Below are 23,970 nucleotides of genomic sequence, written 5' to 3' on the forward strand. Positions count from 1 at the left end.
AGCACAATATGTATTATTTTAGAGTTACTCTTGGTTTTACCAGTGAGAATCCAAAACTTAGGAAGGTGTAGTGCCTTGCTCAAGGGTACAGAGTGAGTGGCAGAGCCACGATGAGAATCCACATCTTTTGGGTTTAATGCGTGCCACGCTATTTTCAGGTCTTTAGTCAGCCGTGGGGAAGAATTATTCCTGGAAAATGAAATTAAGCATGGCTTGAATCACTGGGATAGCTTTAGCTGTGTGTGTGTGTGTGTGTGTGTGTGTGTGTGTGTGTGTGACAAAGATAGAAAGAGCGAGAGAGAAAGAGAGAGACAGAGAGAGAGAGATAACAGAACTCTAGCCTTTAATATCCTCTATTTGCCCTACAAACGATAGGATCAAATTGATTAATTAGTTCAACAGATACTCTACTTATTTAGTGATGGGCATTGTTGTAGATGCTAGGAACATAATGGTGAACAAAATGATCATGACCTTGCCTCATGGAGCTCACAGTCTAGCTGTAATTGATAAAGCATAAATTAACAAGTCAATATATAGTATGTTAGATGTTGATTAGTGCTAAGGAAAAAATCAATCTGGGTGAGAGGATAAGAAAGTGGGGGAGGGGTTGCTATTTTATTTAGGGTGGTCAAAGAAGGTCTTAATAATATGGTGGCATCTGAGAAGAGAATTCAAGGAAGTGAGGAAGTGTGTCATATGGATGCTGGCAGAGGCAAGCATGTGCAAAGGCCCTGAGGCAGGGACATGTTTGGCATGCCTGAGAAACTGCTGCCCGCCTGGAGAAGAGTGAGTAGACTGGGATGGAGGGAGAGAGTTGTTGGCAGGAAATAAAATGAAAGGGGTCTGGTGAGGAGAGGTGGTGGGCAGTTAGGGAAGATCCTGCAGGACCTCATATGTAAGGACTTTGGCTCTAATTCAGAGAGAGAGGGATCCTTTGATGGCTTTGAGCAGAAAAAATCACCATCTAACATATGCTGTTAAAGGATTTATGATCGACTGATTTGCCTTCTGTTACAATATTCCTGGATAGTAATATTTCCACCTCGAATAAGAGACTCAGTCCTACTTTGAGACAACCATGGAGTCTTTCTTTTCAAACATGTTCAAGTGCTGTGGTGAAGTTGAATTTTAGTCATTCATTAATTCATTCATTCATCCATTCATTCATTCATTCCGATCAGTGATTGTGTTCCACCTGTGTCAGGAACTACCCTGGGCCTTGGGGATTCAGAAGTGAGTAAGGCAGGCAGGGCTCCTGCTCTCAGCCACCTCCTCTTACAAGGAAGAAATACAGACAGTAAACCAGCAACCAAATTACAAGGGATTTCAGCGCATGTGAAGGGCAGGGAAGAAAACAAAACAGAGGGAGATGCCATGATAGTGCCATTGTAGGGGCTACTTTAGATTCCAGTTATATTTTGAAATGTTACACATGTAGAACAATTTACAGTCTACAAATTCAAAGAGGCTGGCAAGGAAAGTATTATTATTTTGACTTTTTACATGAGAAACTGAGATTTGGTGAGAGTAAGCCACATGCCCGAGGCCATAGTCACTGATACATCTGGGGTCTGAATCCAAGTTTTCTCTAATTTTCAGTACCAAAGTTTTTCTCACAATATGCACCGCTGTGGAATGTGACAGGAGGGCTGGGGAGCAGTCAGGCGTGGGATGAGGCCATCAGCAATGCTTAGGCAAGGCGAGGGAGAGAATGCAAGAGAACAGGGACAGTAGCTGGCTCCCCGTAAGGTCACACAGGACAACTGGTGGGACATAGAGGGGCTGCAATCCCCACAACCCCAACTTCCGTCCGGCCCAGATACTCTGTCCTAATCCTAGCAGTCCCCTGCGTGTCATGTGGTTTCAATCACTGCATTAATCTGCATTGTAGTCATCATATCTGGAAGATGACTGGCTCCTCATTTCAGTCCCAGGCCTCTCCAAACTGTGTGGGGGTACAAGTCAGATCTGGAAAAGCTACCTCATCTTTGGCACAGCAGACATAGGGAGAGGCTTCAGGAATGTACAGTAATGTCCCAACCATGCCCCTTCCTCACTTTATTAAAATGAATCTGAAACAACAAATGTCTAAAATTTTCCACTCAATCTGCCTTGTTGTAACTTTGCCCTTCGTCCACACCCACTGGGCTGTGTTTTTTCTTTTCTTTTCTTTTTTTTTTTTTTGCAGCCTGAGGGAAGCTGTGAAGTGTCTGTCCCCAGCTCTCAGACACTCCCATAATAAACAATCACTAAACAGCTTGCTGCCCTAGGCAACTGTTTGTCCAGCTTGGCGGGGCCCTAGGACTTCATTTAGGCAACGGGGTGGGAGGTGTTCTCTGTAAAGCAGAAGTCAGGCTGGAGGCCTGGGGAGCTCAGCGTGGACCAGAAACAGTTTGGGAGCCTACACATCTTTATGGTCCTGGAGCACCTTTGGAGGGACTGCAGGTCTTCATCTGAATTGGCCAGGGAAGTTCCCTGGGGGTGTGGAAGGACAGGTGAAGGAAGGACCAACCATCTTGCACTAATTTTAAATAAGGTCATTTCCTGCTTCAAGTTTCTCTTCTACAGCTGGGACAGTTGGCAGTTCTAGTCATCCATCCTAAGAGACATCTTAAAAACCACCATCACCGCAAAAAGAGTAACATCACTTTAGGGAGTGGGACAAATTAACCAGTTTCTCCTCAGCCATTAGAAAATATTTTTTTTATTTTTTTTTATTTTCTTGGATGCCTTCTACAGAATCGACTTTCTACAGAATAGAAGGGGCTTGGGGAAGTGAGGAAAGGATTTTCAGGAAGATAATGAGGGTTTAGGATAGGTGTCTTCTCTCAGCACAGACATGAAGAATTGCAACAATGGGATCAATCCTTTGGATTGTAACATTTATTTCCTCTTTATTCTCGGGGTTTGGGGAAAGGAAAAACAAAGGATGGGCTATGTGGGGAATAAGGGACCTATTTAAATGCTTGGTAGGAAATAAAAAATACTGGGCCTCGAGGGTAGAAGGTGGGCGGGGAGAGGCATATTTCTGGTTGGCGATCGGTTTCCATGAAGTCTTTTTTTCCTCCTCCACCCCTCGGGCTCGTCCCACTGTTCCATTTTCAAGCATCCGCTCTAGGATCCCGCACACTCCCAGCCGCCGGCTCGGGGAGGCGCTCTCGGCAGGGAGCCGAGGAGACGGGATTCTCCAGGGCGCCCGGGGCAACCCGAGCAGCGGGGCCCGGGGAGAGCCGGCCGGTCCCGGGCTCCCCGGCCGCCGCGGGAGCCTCCTCTGGGCGGCGCTAATTCCCGGAGCGTCCCAGGCCGGGGACCAGGCCCGGGTGATCCGAGGGGCCGCGGGGCTTGTCCGGGGCCACCCCACGACCAGCCCTCCCGCCCGCAGCCGCCGCCGCCGCCGCCACCGCAGCACAGACACCCCGAGTCCCCGCGCCCCCCGCGCCGCGCCGGCGCCTCGGCCGCCGGCCGGGGGTTATGAATGGGCGCAGCGGAAGCACCGCCCACCCCGGACGTGACGCTCGGCCAATGGCAGCGCGGGCTGCGTGGATGGATGAGGTCAGCGCTGTCGTGTCGGGAATGGAATGTGTAAGTGTAACATTCAGAACCGGGTAACATTCGGCGACCGAACGCGGCGGTCGGCAGCGATCGCGCGGGGCCCTGCGAAGCGCCGCTCGGGGCCGGCACTGCCCGCGGGGAGGACGCGCCGCCGCCGTCACCCAGCGCCGCCGCCGCCGCCGCCGCCGCCGCCTCCAGCCGGGCCGCCGCGCGTCCCGGGGGCCGGCCCCGCGAGCGCAGGAGTAAACACCGCCGGAGTCTTGGAGCCGCTGCAGAAGGGAATAAAGAGAGATGCAGGGATTTGTGAGGTTACGGCGCCCCAGCTGCAAGATGCACTAGCCGGCTGAGCCCGGGGCTCGGCTGACTTGTTGGAACCCGAGTGCTCTGCACGGGCGTGCGGGTGCGTTGAAGTTGCTTTCCCGGGGCTCGTGCTCCACGCTGCCGAGAGGAATCCGCGAGGCAAGGGAATCACTTCGTCTTGCCATTGATTGGGCATCGGGAGCTTTTTTTTTTCTTCCCCCCCTCTCTTTCTTTTCCTCCGTCTTGTTGCATGCAAGAAAATTACAGTCCGCTGCTCGCCCGCCCTGGGTGTGAAATATTCAGCCCCGCTGTCTCGCGTCCATTGTGCAGCCCAAAGATGAAAGACCGAAGGGGAGAAAGTTAAAGAAATCGCCCACATGCGCTGGATCAGTCCACGGCTTGGGGAAAGGCATCCAGAGAAGGTGGGAGCGGAGAGTTTGAAGTCTTTACAGGCGGGAAGATGGCGGACTGGAGCTGAAAGTGTTGATTGGGAAACTTGGGTGATTCTTGTGTTTATTTACAATCCTCTTGACCCAGGCAGGACACATGCAGGCCAAAAAACGCTATTTCATCCTGCTCTCAGCTGGCTCTTGTCTCGCCCTTTTGTTTTATTTCGGAGGCTTGCACTTTAGGGCATCGAGGAGCCACAGCCGGAGAGAAGAGCCCAGCGGTCGGAATGGCTTGCACCATCCGAGTCCAGACCATTTCTGGCCCCGCTTCCCGGACGCTCTGCGCCCCTTCGTTCCTTGGGATCCATTGGAAAATGAGAATTCCAACGTGCACATTTCCCCCCGGCAGAAGCGAGACGCCAACTCGAGCATCTACAAAGGCAAGAGGTGCCGCATGGAGTCCTGCTTCGATTTCACCCTTTGCAAGAAAAACGGCTTCAAAGTCTACGTATACCCGCAGCAAAAAGGGGAGAAAATCGCCGAAAGTTACCAAAACATTCTAGCGGCCATCGAGGGCTCTAGGTTCTACACCTCGGACCCCAGCCAGGCGTGCCTCTTTGTCCTGAGTCTGGATACTTTAGACAGAGACCAGTTGTCACCTCAGTATGTGCACAATTTGAGATCCAAAGTGCAGAGTCTCCACTTGTGGAACAATGGTAGGAATCATTTAATTTTTAATTTATATTCTGGCACCTGGCCTGACTACACCGAGGACGTGGGGTTCGACATCGGCCAGGCCATGCTGGCCAAAGCCAGCATCAGTACTGAAAACTTCCGACCCAACTTTGATGTGTCTATTCCCCTCTTTTCTAAGGATCATCCCAGGACAGGAGGGGAGAGGGGGTTTTTGAAGTTTAACACCATCCCTCCTCTCAGGAAGTACATGCTGGTCTTCAAGGGGAAGAGGTACCTGACAGGGATAGGATCAGACACCAGGAATGCCTTATATCACGTCCATAACGGGGAGGACGTCCTGCTCCTCACAACCTGCAAGCATGGCAAAGACTGGCAAAAGCACAAGGATTCTCGCTGTGACAGAGACAACACAGAGTATGAGAAGTAAGTGGCTGGCTGAGGGGGTCTCTGCCGGATCAGCCCTGGGCACTGCCCACCTTGTCCAGGTGTGAGACTGGGGCATTCGGGTGGGGCGTAGGACCCCTCTGTACTCGACCTTCCTGTTCTGAGTCTGGCACTCAGCTGCCGGTTCAAGGTGTGAGCTGGCAGCTAGGAGCTGGGGACCCAGACTGAGAGCTCCTGGGGCAAACAGAAAAGCCTGGAGCACTTTCCTGGGCCAAGTAGGTGACAGTGTCTCCCTGTTGCTTGGAAAACCTTCAGGGCCATGTGTCTCCTGTGAAAGGTGTGGGTTTGACCCAAGTTTGGAAACTGCTTCACCAGCAGGTGCTGGGAAGGTGTTTGTGAGGGGCGGGGGGCGGGTGGTATCTAGGGACCCCAAGAGGCTCTGAATCCACCCACAGTCTGGAGACCTTCCCCCAAGATTGATGCTTTCTTTGCCTTTCTCACAAGCAGGGGGAACTGCTTTCACTGGGATTTTCCTAGCCTCCAATTGTCATCTTTACTTGAGCCTTATATTTCTGTTAGTAGTGGAAATATTTTGATTTTAGCTACTAAACTTTCTGTGCCTATCTCTTCCTACCCCCATGGCATTGACTTTTATGAAGGGAGAATATAAGTTGGTTGGGGTGGCCTGTGATCCTTCCTTCCTTCCTTCCTTCCTTCCTTCCTTCCTTCCTTCCTTCCTTCCTTCCCTTCATTCATTCATTCATTCATTCATTCATTCATTCATGTCTATTTGTTTGTATGCATATAGCCTGTCCCCTTCCTAGGAGAAGCTGTTTTTAAAATCTGGGCCTCAGCCCCACTGCTGTAAACTCCAGTTGCTAATTTAGATTTCCCTATCCCTTTTGTCTATCTATTTGCATGTAAATCGGAGACTGTTACTCTTTGAATGGGCTTGTGAAGCCTCCTTTCCCTCTGTAGTGAGGCACGTTTTGTCCAGTTGCTAAGTAACTGAGTTGCTTACTTTGTAGCCTTTCTCACTCTTCCTTTTTCCTTCTCTTTGACAGTAACTGACACACAGGATTTGGGGTCAAAACTAGTCACAAACTTGCTTTAACTTGAGCTTGGCGGGTCTGTTTCCTAATAGATGGGGTCGGTACCCCAGACTCACTTGTATCTGGCTGTGAAAGAGGTAGTGAGTTCCTACAGTGCATTTCCACGTTACGCCAGTTAAGAACCAGAGCAGCCTTGTGCTACCCATGGAAGGAAGGGGAACCTCTCAGCTGAGTACAAGAGGAACTGGCAGAGGTTGGCAGATTTTGCAGTTGATTCATGAAATGTAGAATAGGGGAAACGCTTCGCAAACCTGATTGGAACAGGGGAACAGGAAAGGGTATAATGGGATGGAGGCCCTGAAATGAAAGGTTTATTGTTGTCTGTGGATTTCCTCAGACACTTGGGCCTCTGTAGGGTGATTGGAAGGGACGTTAAAGTCCTCCTGTACTTGATCGGAGACAGAGGAGGAGAAAGTGTCCCACACTCAGATTTCCCAACTCCCAACTCCCAACACCTTGCTTTTCAAGCATAAGGAAAGCCTAAGGCTAACGTCAATTAGGAATCTATATGTTACTCTTCTTCAGGGGAAGTTATATGTGAATTTTGAGTGCAGTTGCAATGGATTAAAATTTTGTCACAAAAGAAACAAACTGGTTCGTAATGAACTGCTTTGTTTACAGGACATTTACATTGACCTATCCCGGTGGGTGCTTGTAAGAAAAAAAAACGCTTATAGCCTTTCAGGAATTTCTTTGTCTGGCTTATGGTGGAGTAACTCGAGATGAAGTCTAACCTTTCAGTGTCTTCTAACGCAAGTCTCACCGACTTTTGTAGCAAGGTCCTGGTGGTCTTCATTTTTCTAAAGGTGCTGGAGCTGAGATCTTACCATAGGAAATTTGAAATATACATTTATTTGGGAAGCAAGCACCCTCAATCCAAGAAAAAAGTCCTACCTTCTTTACCCTCTTACTCCCAAAATAAATATTAAATCTCTGCAGCCTCTGCTGAAGCTTTTTCTAGAGATTGGCAATGAAAGAAGGAGGAGTTGGTTTCCTAGAAACTTTAATTTTTGCTAATTAAATTTAATTTTTGATTTCTTTGTGATTGAGCCAAGAAATCTGACACCCACACCCTACCCTTGTTTTGGTTGATGTTTAAAGACCACAAGGGGTCAGGAACTCAGGCTTGGGCCTCATCAGAAAAGTGGCATTGAGTTAGGAAAGCAAGTTTTCTCTCTTTTCTCCCGAGCAGGGGAGCAGGGATTTCTTGAGCGGAGTCTCTTCTGGATTTTCTCCCTGTCCGCCTTTTGCACACTTTCCAGTTCTAACCTTGTTTACTAGGATAGGATCATGCTGCAGAATGCCTGGTCTATGTGCAGTTTTAACTCCTTCCTCTCATTGAGTTGTCAGAACTCTGGGAAATGGTGCTTGCAAACATGATGTCCTTTTACTGTTGACTGTGGGACACACGAAGGTGAAAAATGAGCCCTGAATCTTGAGATTATTATGCTAAGTGAAATAAGTCAGACAGAAAAAGTCAAGAACCATATGACTTCATGAACGGTGGGATATAAAACTGCAGGCAAAAAAGGAACACGGCAAACAAATAAACAAAAACTCATAGACACAGACAACAGTTTAGTGGTTGCCGAGGGGTAAAGGGAAGAGAGGGGTGGTAGAAGAGGGTAAAGGGGGTCAAATATGTGGTGATGGAAGGAGAACTGACTCTGGGTGGTAAACACATAATGCAATAAACAGATGAGGTGTTGTAGAAATGTACACTTGAAACCTATGTAGTTTTGTTGACCATTGTCACCCCAATAAATTAAAAAAAAAAAGAAGAAGAAAAGCAAGAAAAGAAAAGAATGAGCCCCGTAATGTGGCCAGATGCTCTTGCAGAGGAAGTAATGCCTGTTGTGTTCTCGAGGGAGAACAGCTACTATGCTTCCTATGCTGATGTTTTCTGTAAGTCAGCCTTGCATCTGCGAGATGCAGAACTCCAGAAATCCAATGCTGATCTCTCCAGGGCTTTAGAGAAGGAGGTGATGTTGAAGGTAGTCTGTAGAAGTCATCGAAGTTGGACTTTGCACACAGACGCATTGTGTGACTTTTGATGCGTTACCTTGAATGTTACTTTATCCTTTCGCCGAATGGGTTGTAGACTCCTTCAGGGGTGCTCTAAGCATTCATCTGGTTGTGGCATGTAAAAACATGATCAGTTTTCATCTACTTCTTTTTTTTTATTAGCAGGTACCTCTGAAAAGGCTTCAGTTTAATTTGCTGCCACAAGCAACCACATGTAAATTTGGTTTGGACTTAGGGGTCTGATAATTAGATTGAACATTTAGGGTACCATGGCTGAGTTAGGATACTATAGGATATATGCAAGTGAATCAACTAAGAAAAAGTTACTCTTAGTGCAATTTAATGTTATGTGACAATAAAGATCTCGTGTTAAGTGGTTGAGGACATTCATCTCACCTGCACTTTCGTGAAAATCAGACATTTGTTATTAAAAGTATAGAGAGCGGCATGGAATAAAGAAAAACACTTTTCTCTTGTAAGAGAGCAGTACGTTTTGTCCAGAATTCCAGAATTATGTTAAAACACCCATTTTTATGACACTGATAATTAATTTTCATCAGTTACATATATTAACAGATGTAGATGACACTGACTAAAAAAGTTGCTGCAGTGATGAGATGATTTGTAATGAGGCTTTACAGAAATTCTTTCTATTTTACATTCTTGGAGCTTCTTATTGCATCCTTCCAGAATCACTGTATTTTTTGCATGAATTTCATCGTGCAATCTTTTCACAGGGCATGATTGTGAAACTGCAAATTCGGCTTTCTGAAATAGAAGAAAGAGAAGGAAATGAGAGGTGGCTTCTATCTTTGACCCCCTCAAGGAAAGCAGTAGTGAATATTTTAAGCCCCTCTTCTGGGAACAGGCAGGATGCTGTGCCAGCCTTTTGGACATGTCTTCCTGTGTTTGTTGAAACTACCTCACTATCCTGGTATTTTTAAGGGTCTTGAAACTAAGTGATCATTCAGCGCCAACATCCTCATCTTACAGGTTTGGAAACTGAGGGATAGAATGTTCTTAAGGGATTTGCTTCAAGTCAGAAAGCGAGGTAGAGAGAGGCAGGGGTAGCCCTAGCATTCAAGCCTTCTGAATTTTTCCCTCTGACCTACAATCTTCCACTGTCTGTTACAGACACACTTGCAAGCTCTGCAGACACTAGACCCTTGTTGATGGTGTTTCTTAGGGAATTTCTCTTGGAATCCTGATGAAGACTTTGGACAAACTTTGCAAAACAAAACAGACACACGTAACAATGTGTTATAAAGTTTTAGGGGTTGACACAACCCCTACTAAGGGCATCCTCCGACTTACAAAAACTCTTGCTCTAGGGCTTACGTTTTGCTTTTCATTGATGTCAAGATGTCAGTCCCGGAGCTTTTTAGTCTTGGAGTTTTTTGGACCTTTCAGTTTGGCCCTAAGAAGTTTAGGGACTAGGATGGGAATTAACTGAATGGTAAGTTGCATTCAGGTGCATTTACAGCTAAAAGAAATTGTGCACAAGACACATACTAATTTTTAAATGATTATTTGTTTATTCCTCATTATCCCAGACTGTATTAGCAGACACCCTGAGCAAGTGCACGGTCCAGCAGGGAACCTTAGAGGACGGTTTTCCTCCTCCAAAATGAACGGTAGAAATTGTACTTCTCAGTTTTTGTTTGTTTTGTTTGTTTTTTTCAATAGTTTACTTAAAAATTTTTTTTTAATTTTAATTTTTTTATTTTTTATTGGGGAATATTGGGGAACAGTGTGTTTTTCCAGGAACCATCAGCTCCAAGTCAAGTTGTTGTTTTCAGTCTAGTTATGGAAGGTGCAGCTCACTGGCCCATGTGGGAATCGAACCGGCGACTTTCGTGTTATGATCACTGTGCTCTAACCAACTGAGCCAATTGGCCGCCCCATACTTCTCACATTTTAAATGTAAAATATTAGCACCTTTTCCCCAATAGGTGTATCAAAGCATTTCTAAAATAAACCACATAAGCACAGTTTAAAAACAGATCGGGCCAGCCCTGTGCAAAAGTGTGAAGTTGGCAAGCACGTCTCTCACTGAGGTTCTAGTTCTCTCTGCTTCCCCCTTTCTCACCTCCTCTGAACTTGCCTTTTTGAGAACACCTGAGAGCCTCATGTGTAAGGACCCTACGAGTATAGGTTGGGGGGTTGTGTGCTACTTCTAGTGACGTTTGCATTTTGATTGAGTGCAGTTCAACAAATGAAGGTTTAGAGTGGAATCTGCGATTTAAGTGAGGAGCCTGCAGGATTTTGTCATATAGAAAATGTCTTGCTACTAAGGCTTCCACAGGCCCCGCCTCTGGGAAGCCACCTTTGGTTCCCCTGACTGTGACAGCAGCTTTGGATGGGACAGACGTGGCAAAGGGGGAGCTGTCACACCCTCAGGTGGTGTTTGTTCTCTTTGTCTGAAGGCAGATGTGCCTCTCCAGAACACTTGTTAGAAACACCTGCCAGCAATGACCTTGAGTATCCTAATGTCACACCAGAGGTTGTGTTTGATAGGGCCTGGCTGTTGTGCCTCACACCCATCTTGCAAGGTGTCTTGACAGGTGTGTAAACTGAGGCCAGTTGTGGTGAGTTGCTTTGTCTAAGGCTGCCCAGCTTGCAAGTGGCTGAACTAAGGCCAGGTTTTCTGGCTCCCAGTTCTCCCGTTTTCACTGAGGCTTGCTTCTGCCTCATGACATTCACTTTTCAGCACAGCCTCTTCAGAACAAACCAGGTCAGGCTAAGTGGTCATTGGCTTCTGCTGTCTTCTGAATATATTCCATGTTCAGAAATGAACATGGGAGTTGGTGTTCCCATGAGCTTAAGGACGAAGCACTTTTACTTGGAGCCCTTTCACCTGTGACCATGTTCCTTTAATAAACAGGGGACGCCCTCAAAACCGGAAGGCTTATCGAGTGCCTGTTACTTAAATTTACTTTCATTGGCTCTTTTAAGCCTCCCAACAACAGTATGAAGTGGGTTAAATCCCCGTTTTACAGATTGAAATGCAGGCCCGGAGACAGTGAAGTAAGAATCCCAAAGTCACATCTAGGGAGGCCATGGCGGTGTTCTAACCAGGGTCTTGGATTCCCGAGACCATTCTCTTCCCTCCACAAACTATTACCATCTTAAAGAATCAAGCAAAATGTCTACCTGTTTACATGGTAGTTATTAGTGAGTTCAGTGTAATTCAGGTGTTTGTGTATCTGATCTGATTTCCATTGCTGTCCCTTATAAACATGTTTCCCACGAGGGGGTGGGAATTGGCTCAGAGATGTGACACAGATGCACCTAAGTCTGACAGTAAAGCATTGACCTCCTCAAACTTTTCTACTCTAAGAGCTTTATAACCTTGTCTACGTAGATTCCGCTTTTGATTCTCTCCTAGAGCTCTTCTAAGAAAAGTGGGCAAGGGAACCCACCGTGTGTGACCTTGCCCTCACTGCCCGCACCCTCAGGGGTGCCCTCTGTAGTTGTAGGTGAATGGTGAGGTGGGATAGCGGTGGCTGTTGTCCCTGGTGGACAGTGTGAGCCAACGGAAGTGGTAGAACCGCGGGAAGATTCCATTTCTGACAGAATTGGCCAGGTTTCTGGAACACACCCCACCACGGCTGCCACATCCTTAGGCTCCCTAAAGAAAAACAGTGCTGAAAAAACTATCAACATTATATGCAAAGCCTTTGTGGAAAACTGGGGAAACTCAGACAATATGAATATGAAAATAAATTTCTTCTTTAATCCCCATGGCAAGCGCTCCCTACTCTTATTAAACGGTGTAGTTGACCTGTTATAACACACGTATCTCGAGAATGCCAAAAAAAAAATGTATACAAGTGGACACTTGGGTCAACATTGCTCAAGCAGTAGTTTGCTGTCATCAGAAGTGTCTGGACGCTGATGGTAACCACTTTGAGCACCTCTTGTCATTGCAGAAGTCCAATGTGACCTGTATTCATCTTTGGTTATTGGTATCTATGGAGTATTGCAATTTTAATTCTCTTTTTTCCTTTCTTAAAATTTGTATACATTGTTTTTGGCACCCTCTGTATGTAGACTGCTCTATGATTAGATCGTTTTATCGCTCAGATCCAAGTACCTTTTATAGATATGGTAATCATTACTTAATTAATAGTAAGTAAATAATGAATTCAGTACATTTTCTTTAAGTGCCTTGTTTGTGCCAGACACATAAGCTCAGGAACTGGGGCCACTGCAGGGAGAACCACTCCAGCTGGTTCTCACCTTTCTTGTCTGTTGGTTTTATCAACTTGAAGTCAGGCTTTCAATGTATTTTTGAATGTTGCGTTTTTTTCTTAACAGTATCCAAAAGCATTTTCCTCATTGACTAAATAGGAAAAGCCTCTTAAAATATTAAAATAGGATTTTTAAGGGCTGCATGATGCTTTTGTGTTTGTAACTCATAATTTAACCATTGATGTTTTCTTAGAGATTTAACTTGTTCCTCATTCTTTTTTTTTTTGGTTTTGTTTTGTTTTTAATAAATAAGTCTGTGATGAATCTTACTGTTTTGAGTATTTGTTTTCCTTTGGACCAGGATCTGTCTCAGAAACCAACACAGAACTTCCTCTCCCTCACCCTCAACCCAGTCTTTTGGGAAGAAGAGCTATTTTTTGAGGAGAGGCCAAGCACCCATTTCAGTGGAGTAGCCACCATTAAATGACTGCTTAGATAAACATTTGTAGGTGTTAATTGGTCCTACATGGGGTCTTTGAAGCTCCCACAACTTCTGTTTCCTTTGAAGTTTTGTTTTTGTTGGAGCCATAAACCGCCATGCCTTTCTTATTGAGCATGCGTCTTCCTGCTCCCTGCAGTATACAGCCTTGCCTGGGTTTCAGAACCTGCAGGCTTAACCTAGGTTGATGTCATTCTTTTAGCTAACTGTGTCAGTTAATCAAGGCCCTCTTTCTATTTTCTCTTTGATTGTTGACTCCATGGTCCATTGGAGGTGAATTGGGGCATGGCTTTACCTCTGGGCATCCAGGTAAGGAAGGTGTGGGATTCCAAGTGGAAATGAAGCACTGTTGCAAGTGATTTAAAAACTGAGACAGAAAACAAAGGGAACCTACAGTGTATGCCTAGTTATGTTTAGGGCTTTTGCATTGTAATTGCTTTGAACAGCAGTGAGATTTGTGGGGATATACTTCCTCATTTCATGTGCCCTCTTGTCTTCTGGGAATCTCATTAGAAGAGAGCCCGTGACCCTGCAACAGGGAAGGAACTGACCCACACGGAGTCCTGTAAGCCTCAGTTTCCACATCTGCAATTGGGGATCACAACATTCGTGCACAGGGTCGTTCAAATGAAGTGAAGGGTGTGAATGTACCTAGTAACTACTGATGTGTTCTACAAGGTGTTGTTATTATTAAAAACCATCTTCCTGCCATTTTCTAATCAACCTCAGCGGTTCGCTTAGTTTCATAAGTTGGCTGTTATCAAATAGGCCACAGAAATGACTCTGCTCACCTCTTCCTTGATACTTAATCCGCAGGAAATTGTGGCTATTGCCTTGGAAGCCCAGCCATTGTTTGTGTGGGCCGTGGAAAGACCTACCTGGGTCCTTCAAGCTGGAGCTTACAGGTGGGGGCAGTCAGGCACTTACTTGACTCCATATCTTGCAAGTTCCCTGGTTGACTGCTCCAAAAATGCAGGTTACCCCTTTTGCAGTTGACTTTGATGCCTTCATCAGTTGAGGGTGACATCTGGGGGGACACCTCATCCGCACGGAACTCAGCTACATGGTAGCCTCACAGGCTCTTCGGTTGCAAAGAGCAGAAAATCACTCAGGCCACCTTAAGTACGTCACAGGATATACTGTGAGATGACATGGAACATACTGAACTGGATCTTGTTCCCGTACGTTCTTAGGACGCAGTGCAATACCTGGGATTACTGGCTCCTTTCTTTCCCCTCTGGGCCTTTGCAGCTCCCTGTCTAGCACTAGTGTTCCTGGGTGTGTCTTTCAACCCCTGGCCAGTCTTTCCTGAATCCTCTCTTCCAGGCCCTGGAGGAAGCCATCCTGATTGCTTTGCTGTGACCACAACTCCTTCTGGGAGAACCATTCATAGGAGGCCACGTCTTAGGTGTGATGCGACCTCATCATTGAAAAGACTGCCCCGTCACATTGCCATTCTTGATTTAATTAGTGGCAGTCCTTTTTGCAAAGAACAGCCTAAAGTTGCTTCCTGGAACGGGACGGTGGTTGGGGGAAGTTGGCTGTGGCAGGTGCTGTGAAGCCATATCCTGTTGGCACTGACCTGTTTGAGCCCAGTTGATGATGACAATAGCAGCTAGTATTTCTTGAGCGTGTACTGTGTGTTGAGTCACGAGCAGTAGTATCTTCTGTAATCTCGGTGTCCATCCTCGCAGGAAGATACTCATTTTAGATGCAAAATGGAGGCGGAGAATCCTTAAAAGTGATTTTCCTAAGAGCATGCACCTAGGGTATGCCCCGAGATCACCTGACTTCTGAACCTGCATTCTTCACCGTAGCTTCGGCACAGCTGGAACTGAGGTCAGAAAGGCCACACAATCACAGTGTGATTGATGGATAGAGAGTATCATTTGGGTTTCTCACCTAGCATTTATTTCATCTTAACTTTAGAGGGACAATTCTCGCCAGTTCGGCAATCTGGTTTCGCAGCGCGCAGTAGATGAGAAGCAGTAAATTTAAAGAGAGAGGGATTCTTGTAGACAGATCTGGGAAGAAGGGACAGCTGGCAAGCCGAATGCAAGGAAGCAGGCCAGGAAATTATAAATGTAACGGCCAGAAGAACGAAAGAAGCACTGCCATTTAAGAACAGCTGGCCCGGAGCCCGAGAGTGTGTCCTACAGACACTTCTGGAGTCTGCCTGTAAATCCCACCCCCTAGCCCCATGCCTGTCACCCACCTGAGCTTCTGTAAATATTTAATGGACTACACCACAGTGCCGTGTTGACCCTGTGTGATCACTTGTGTACACTGTCCTTTGTTTAAGAAAGTGGAGCAACAAGGAATGCATTTTACAACTCCTTTTGCCCAGGCGGTGAACATGAAAGTGTTTTGGGGCTCCTAAGAATACATTTTCCATTTGAAAACGTTCTACCAAGCTTAGCAAGTTCTCCCAGGGCTCGGGTGTGTGGGGGTCTCCTTTGAGTTAGCATTGGGGTCCTGGTGCTGGCCGCTAACTCGGATTTCTGGGGTTTTATGACACCTCTCAGCACTTGTTGTGAGAAGTCAAGTTTCCTGGTATTGTGCTGCATGCTTTGATGCCAGTGATTCTTGATTGACAGGTGCCCAGAATGAGTTGGGCCATGGGCTCAGGTAAAGCAAATGGCCCTGGATCAGTCTGGCCCACATGCCTGAGGTATTGGGGCATATGGCGGTTGGAGATTGGAGAAGGGAGGTGCCCATGAGAGGGTGAGGGGACATCTGATCTGTTACTAAGGGGTTGCCCTGGCAGGTATGTTGGGGCGCATGTCATTAGCCTGCTTTTCCCACCTTCCCAGGGGTGCCCAGGATGGGGGCTGATGGGTGGAGGTATAGAATGGATTGCACACTTCCTAAATATATTCCAGACCTCTGACAGATGGGTGGAAATCATGTACAGCTCAGCTGATAAAAGATATGACCATGCCACGTTTGTACTTGAACTTGCCCCGGAGGCTTCTGGTAGTGCATCACATGACAGCAAGGTGAGCGTGCTCCAGCTCAGCCTGCCTTTCCATCACCAGCCCGTGGCACAGCCACATTATTCCTCTGTCTCCCTCGTCTCTCTTTTTTGAAAAGCTGCACCCCCACCCCACCCCACCCTGCCGCTCCATATGTTACCTCTTCCAGAGTCACTTCCTTGGTAGCCTCAGATGTGGACAAATTCTCCTGGTATGTGCTCTTACAGAACATGTAATACTTGCTGCAGCTGTGGTTTTCTATTCATTTAGCTGTTTGTTTTTCTGTCTCCCCAGTAGATTGTACAGGTCCTGAGGGGAGAATTCATGTTGACTTTTCATTAATTTACTCAACAAATACTTATAGAGCACCTACTATGTGCAGGCACTGGGGATGGGGATTCAACAGTGAGCAAAACAGACACATCACTGCCTTCAGGATGTTTATTGCCTAGTGGCTGGAAGCTGATACCATGCCACTTACGGCTCATTAGAAGGTGCTAGATGCTGCAAAGACAAGCAGCTAATGAAAAGGGTTTACGGCAGTGGCTCCCTGTCTAGTGGGGCCCAGGCCTTACTCCCAGCCAATCAGACTCTCTAGGTATAAAATTTCAGGTTTTTAAAACGCTTACAAGGTGATGTGGATGCATGATGAGAGTGGAGGTGAGGGTTTTGCAATTTAAAATATGGAGGGGAAGGAAGGCCTCAATGGGAAAGTGACATTGAGCTCACTCACTGATGTATTGTCCCAGCCTAGCACTGTGCCGAGGTACCCAATTTGAATAAATGAAAAAAAAAATTACATTTATTTAACCAGTGGAAATGTTACCACTGTTGATCATGTATTCAAAGGATGAATTCTGTAGCTATCACTGTCTGGTTTATAGCACAAGCCTCCCTTGCGTCCTCTAAGTTCTTTTGCATCATTTGCTGATTCACCGAGAGTTTTTTTTTGTCTTCAAATGGGATGTTTCTGCTAATAAACCTTTTTTTTCCCCCCAAGATCGTTTCTTTCTTTTTTCTTTTTTCACTCTTCTGTTGGATATGAGTATCAGTGAAACCAAATGAAAATGAACTGAGGGGGTTTAATGCATAATATGAATCTAAAAAATTTCTTACAGGAGAAACCATTATGGTCTTTTTATCATTTAATTTTAACAGTCTGTAGATATTGGGACTTTTTGTCCCACCTTAATTGCAATTTTTTCCCCAAATGGTTGGTTGCATATAACTTTTGGCTTACATTTTTTTTTTTTTTTGCTCAGGTTACATCCAAACTGTTAGCTGATATTGAAGCATTGCCCCAGAGTATATAATAACATAGTGCTTAATTGAGCTATCAGACTTCTGATGAATTCATATTGAGATTTACCATTTAATTAAAAAGCGAAGGGGAAGAAAAAGCAGAGGGAAGGTGTACGATTGTTTCTCCCACTGGCCTCCATTTTCTCCCTTTAAAACCTGGCTTGTTTGTGTTAGCTTGTATGGGATTTTGCATCCAAGGACTCAAGGTATGTAGATAAAATGGAGGATGCACTGTATCTCTATCTCTTGGCTTCTTAGTAGGTCTTTATAAAATGGATTCAGATTTGGTAGCAATCCTGTGACACTTGATTAAGTCTGAATTATGTTTAATGTTTTTACAAAGCTTGGTAAGGTCATTTTCCCAAATGATTTTTAGGTCTGTGTATCTGCACCAATCTGAAAAATCTAATCAGAGGGGTTCTAATACTGTAATGCTTTTGCTTTGCTGAGAGGCAGAGAATAAATTTTTCTTGAAAACACCATTTCTTGTATCCTGCATGCTCCTTTAAAATTCACACTGCATTAAAAAAGCCACCTTTAAGCAACACCTTTTATAACTGCATTTTGAAGTATGCAAGTGCAATGTTGCAAACCTGTAGGGCAGTCAGTCTTTTATTGATTCAAAGAGTAGAAATGTATAATATTTTCTGTACTTAGAATGTAGAGTTATATTACATATTTTTAAAAAATTGAACAGTATTTTATGTTAAGATAAAATCATGTTCCTAAATGTTTAGTACAGTTAAAAGATAGAGTAGTATTCTTCCTGCACTTATTTTAAACTTAGCTATGTCTGAGTAACGCAAGTAAGATGAAAGAGGGCAAAAAAGATGAACTATCAAAGTAAATCATTTTGTATTGATACTGTTGACGTGTAACATTGTATTAGTTTTAGGCATACAACATAGTGATTTGGTATATGTCTGTCTATATTGCAAAATGCTTACCTCAGCAAGTTTAGTTAGTATCCATCAGCTCACATAGTTACAATTTTTTTTCTTGTGATGAGAATTTTCAAGATCTGTTTTCTGAGCAACTTTCATCTATGCAATACAGTATTATTATCTGTATAGTCAGGTGTTTCTGAACGACTGGAATTGTCCTGAGAAATGCGTCATTAGGTGATTTCATCACTGCGAACGTCAGAGCGCGCTTACCCAAACCTAGATGGTATCGCCTTCTACACACCTAGACTACATGACATAGCCTATTGCTCCTTGGCTACAAGCCTGTACAGCCTGTTACTGTACAAAACAACATGAGATTAAATCAAGCACAAGAGAAAAGGATGCAATCAAGAGACTTGGTAAACACGAGATGTGTGAGGCTGCTACCAGTGTAACACGGTATACTGTTTTACAGTAACTTTTTTTTTTTTTAAGTAGAAAGAGTACACTGTAAAATAATGATAAAAAGTATAGTATAGTAAACACACAAACCAGTGACATAGTCGTTTATTGTCATTATCAAGTATTATGTACTGTACGTAATTGGAGGTATTCTGATTTTATACAACTGGCAGCACAGTAGGTTTGTTTGCACCAACATCCCACAGACATGTAATGCATTGCGCTACAATGTTACAATGGCTACTGTGTCACTAGGTGATAGGAATTTTTCAGCTCCATTATAATCTTATTGGACCACTGTCATAGATGCGGTCTGCTGTTGACTGAAAACTTGTTGTGCGGTGCCTGAGTGTAGTTACCATGCTGCACATTTCATCCCCAGGACTTCTTTATCTTATAACTGGAAGCTTGTACCTTTGGACCACTTTCACCTATTTCGCCCATCCCTCCACTTCTTGCCTCTGGCAACCAGCAATCTGTTTTCTGTATCTATGATTTCAGTTTTTTTGAGATTCCACATATAAGTGAGATCATACAATATTTGTCTTTCTCTGTCTGACTTTTTTCACTTAGCATAATTCCCTCAAAGTCCATCCATGTTGTCACAAATGGTAGGATTTCCATGTTGTCACAAATAGTATTCTGTGTGTGTGTGTGTGTGTGTGTGTGTGTGTATGTGTATACATAAATGTGATATATATATTTTCTTCATTCATCCATTGATGGATACTTAGGTTGTTTTCACGTCTTGGCTATTGTAAGTAATGCTGTCAGAAGAAATCTTAAGTTTCTATAAAAATAAGCTAAGAAACAAGCAGCCTTCAATTCAAAGTATGAAGTAGATATTCTAGGGCACGTTGGCGACGGAGCCTCTTTAGGCCTCATTTTTCCTCGTCTGCTTTTCCTGTACAGAGACCTATGAGCTCATTGCTGATTGTGTACATACAGCGTATATCTTCATGTCTGTTGTGTGTTTGTCTGAGGAGAGAAGCACGATGTTCAATCATGTTATGATGGTGTCAGATAGTTTTGTCTGGAGGGCAAAGTAATAAGAATGTGGAAGTGACTTTGAAGAGCCAGTGTAATTCCTGCATCATATAGATAAAGAAATGAGAGCCAGGGAAGTTTGGCAACTTGCCCAAGGTCATGTGGCCTGTGTGACAGAATCGGGAATAGAACACACATCTCTTGACTTCCAGCCATGCATTGCATGGCGTTTATGCACATGGGCTCTGGAGATTGGTAGCTTGATTTGCAATAGAAGCTCTGCCATAGCTGTGAAATCTTGGGCGGCTTACTTCTCTGCTTTCTTCCCTTGTAAAGTGGAGATAATAATAATTCCTACTTCACAGGTTGTTACCATGAGGATTAAATGAGTAACATTACACATAATATACTTAGAACAGTGCTTGGTACATAGTAAGCACTCAATAAATAACCGTTGTTACTGTCATTATTTTGTCTGTTCCGTTATACCACGTTAGACTTTTAGACTCCTAGAATTTCAGACTTACCACTTGTGTGTGTTTACCATTGTTTTCATTTCATTTCTTTCATTTGACCTATCTGTTTACAGCTCATTATAATTGCAATGTGCAATGTGATACAGCAGCTTGCCAGTCATATAGAAGCTCAAGGTGGTTTGGCAAGTGCCCAGAATTCCAACCACCTGTTGTAACTGTTGCCAAAATGCAATAGATTTTCATTTCCCGTCAAGTTGTTCAACCAAGGATGCACATCACTCATCTGATTTTGTCTTTTAAAAAAAAATCCTTTCTCCTTTTGCAAAAGTATCGTGTTTCCCGCCGGTTCTGTGAAGCTGAGGAATCACATGGGTCTTCTTTTTCCTGCCTGTTGAAAACACATTAGAAAGGTGGCAGATGTGCCAGTGGGATCACCGGAAATGACTTTTCTGAGCTAAAACAGAGCAAGATAGGAAGATAAAACTAGTTTTTTTCTTCTCTATCAAGTCAGGTAGACAAACTGGGTGATCCCATCGTGATGGGGCACTTAGCAAAGCAGGAAGCGGTGGCAGTGAACAACTTTCTACTTTCAACAGTTTCTGCGGCTGTTAACAATTGACGACTTTTAGGATGGCATTGTCAACAGCCGCTGGTGCTAGACCTCCATACCATGTTATGTGTAAGCATCGCGTGACTATCCTCCATGATAAACTTCTCATGGCAGTCAGGTTGAATGTCAGGGGGGTAACTTTTAGCCGGTGTTGTGAAGACCTGGGAGGGTTCAGACACATCGTAACTTACATGTTCATTCTTTTCTCTCAGGGGTCACAGCTGCAGTAATGAACAAACACATTGTAAAAGCTTTCTTATAATACCATGTCTGCCCCCAAATCCAGATGTGATCTGATTCCTATTGAATTCCATACTGTAGCAGGGCTTATTGTGCTGGGATGTGCCACAGGTCAAACCTTGTCCCTTGAAACGCCACCATATCCAAAAAAGAAGAAAAAGAAAAAGAGCATGTTAGAACAGGATTACATCCTGTCGTAAATCACAGAATCCTATAGAGTGTTCTTTAACAGCAGCTTTTGAAAAAGAGACTCTAGTGAATGGTTCACCCAGTAAACTGCGACTTTCTTGTCCCCGTTTCAAATTTGATGTTACTCGGCTTCAGACAAGAAGCTGGTGTATATTTTCTGCACAACAGTGACGTAGAGGCCTGTGTTTGCATGTGGAATAAATATTTAAAATCCAAATTTTTTTTTTTTCTGGGAACATTATTGGGTCAGTGTTGGATATTATTTTCTTTCAAGATGCTCTTTTTAAAAGTACTACTTATCTTTCTTTTTGGTCCCCTTCTTCTTGTCCCAAAGTCCTCTTATTGCTTTTCCAATAAGTACAAAATAGCCCTTCTTTCTCCCAGTAAGCTGACTTGTAGATTCACATAGCTGTGAGCTGAAACTACCGTATTGTATTTCCAGTTAACTCATTGAATTAGGTGAGGTGAATTAATTGGATTATTTGGACATTTCTGAAAGCCAAAAAGACTCTGTGTTGGAATTCCCAGGTATGGTGGCTTGTGAGCTCACTCTCTCAGTTTAATCCTGTTCAGGACGTGGCATAAGACCTATCATTTGAAGCCTGTCATTTGAGTTCCCCTTGGGGGTATAAAAATGGTCTAGTAATTTTTCAGATAGCAGAGCATAAATCAGTAGGCAATTTGGCCTGCCCTTCAGCCCAGGGCATTCCTTGGTAACCGCCAGCCTCAGCAGCCAAAGCCTTGAGTAAGCCTTTCTCTGTCCATACTTTGCAGGTGAAATGGTGTCTAAGGGTTAGTTTCCAGCACCTGTGGAAGGACTCACTGAAGTTTTTCTCCCCGCTCTGTTCTCTCACCCAGTATAATTTTAGGGGTCTGGGCATGCAGGCTTTATGTCCTGTGAATCAGGGGCTGGGGAAATTCTGCAACTTAGACTGGGGGCAGTTTTAAACCTTAGAACATTCTACCTTGTGCTGTAATCATTTAGTTTTGATCTCTCTGGGTGTAGATACCTTCTGAGGGAAAGCTGGTTCATTCTCTCTGCATGCCCGAGTTCACCCCCCACTGCAACGATGCCCTCGATAGGTGCTGAGTTAAGTGTTACTATTGTTGATGAGCCCGTCCTTTCTTTAATCTAGAAATTCTAGAAGCAGAACAGATGGAGGCATAGTCTGGAAGTTTCCAGGTCCTTCTTTAGTTTTCTTTGGCATAGTCTTTTTCAAACATAGATCAAGGAAGTCAGACCAAAAAATCTTGGGATCAAAGTACACACTACTTCCTTTCATGGTAGGAAAATTCACCTGGCAGTTTCTTTCTCTCTACCGGTTGCCTCCAGGTAGCTTTTAATCACAGTTATTTGGATGTTTCACACTTTTTTATTCTATGTGGACACATATCGGTTAAGTCTTGTCTCAAGACTTCTGTATTTGTTTTTAATCTGTTTCCCAAGCATTAGCACATCCTTAAGAAATACTTGTCAAATGAGTACCGTTGGTCCTGGTGGCCAGTTAGTGCAGAAAGAAAGACTTTCGGAATTGAATTATTAGAATTCTTTAATTTTGTTTGGAATCAGCCATCCAAAGGGCATGTGGGCATGTTGAACAGAAAAACAAGAGAGAGAGAAAAAAAAAAGTTTAGAAGGACCCCGCCTCCCTTGAGGGTCAGCATAGCATGCATCAAATTAGAGATTCACCAAAGTCAGATGATTTGCAATTTTGAAACAGTTTGCACCTTTGATTGTCCGAGTAGGTTCCCTGTTCCATTCTGTAATATCCCTAAAAGCCTGCTTTATGAACTTGAACTCCATGTATTGTGTAAGATGGGCCTCAGTGCTTGGCCAGCTATACATTTTTTTAAAAAAAATTTTCGATTATAGTGACATTCAATATTATTTCATGTTCATTTCCATATGGTTTTTAGTATTTCGAATCTTGCTTCTTTTTGGGGTGCAGGCTGAGAGAGTAAAGTCACTGAAGAGAATCGTGGTGGAACTCGCCAGGCATCTCCACAATAGAAGAACCCTCTGTTCATTCCTTTGGTGCTTCAGTTCCCCCTCCAAGGAGGGGACCAATTGTGCTGTGGGGACCAGAACCTCAGCCCTCACTGTCGACTGATGAATGGGGCTCCAGCATGCTGTGCTCAGCCAACCACTTGTGGAACAATCAGTTTTCCTGGACTTCACTCCCGTAACATATACATATGCAGGAGGGGCAGGGCTCTGCACAATTCTGCGGCCTCATCCACAGGGGACATGGTTTCCCACAGACTGATTTCAGTATCCACACATCATCCCTAGACCACTTTGTCCTTTTTTGCAGGCCTTTGGCGGACACTTCTCTGCAGAGCCTCACCTGGCACCTCCCACTACCACTGGCAAAGGATGGATTTTACACACCTTTTTTTCCTGGATACTTTCTAGCGGGTTATCAGGGACCATCAGAGGCACTTTGCTGCTGTTCTGCAAGCCCTCCCTCCATTATGAGTCACACCACCCTGTTCTTTGCTTCTTCCTTTTAGTTACTCTTTTTTTTTTTTTCAGTAACCCTTCCTTCTTCCTGTGAAGGCTTATGCTCACCTGGGTTGCGCAGGCGCGTGCACACACACACACACACACACACACAGGCACGCACGCACACTCTTCCTGTCTCCTGACCCTCCCGCATCCTACCTCAGTCCTCCCAACAACCATTC

At 44.6% G+C, this 23,970-nt stretch overlaps 1 protein-coding gene across 1 annotated transcript in view; it reads left to right on the forward strand.

Moving 5' to 3' along the window:
- The first annotated feature begins 3,561 nt into the window (after positions 1-3,561).
- EXT1 (exostosin glycosyltransferase 1) overlaps positions 3,562-23,970 on the forward strand; it is a 270,029-nt gene continuing 249,620 nt past the window's right edge. Inside the window, exon 1 of the mRNA XM_019714506.2 lies at positions 3,562-5,363. Within this exon, the coding sequence (XP_019570065.1) occupies positions 4,402-5,363 (962 nt within the window). The 5' untranslated portion in view covers positions 3,562-4,401. The remainder of the gene's footprint in view (positions 5,364-23,970) is intronic.

The sequence above is a fragment of the Rhinolophus sinicus genome, linkage group LG12 (genome assembly GCF_036562045.2).
Source record: "Rhinolophus sinicus isolate RSC01 linkage group LG12, ASM3656204v1, whole genome shotgun sequence".
In the NCBI taxonomy this organism is placed as follows: Eukaryota; Metazoa; Chordata; class Mammalia; order Chiroptera; family Rhinolophidae; genus Rhinolophus; species Rhinolophus sinicus.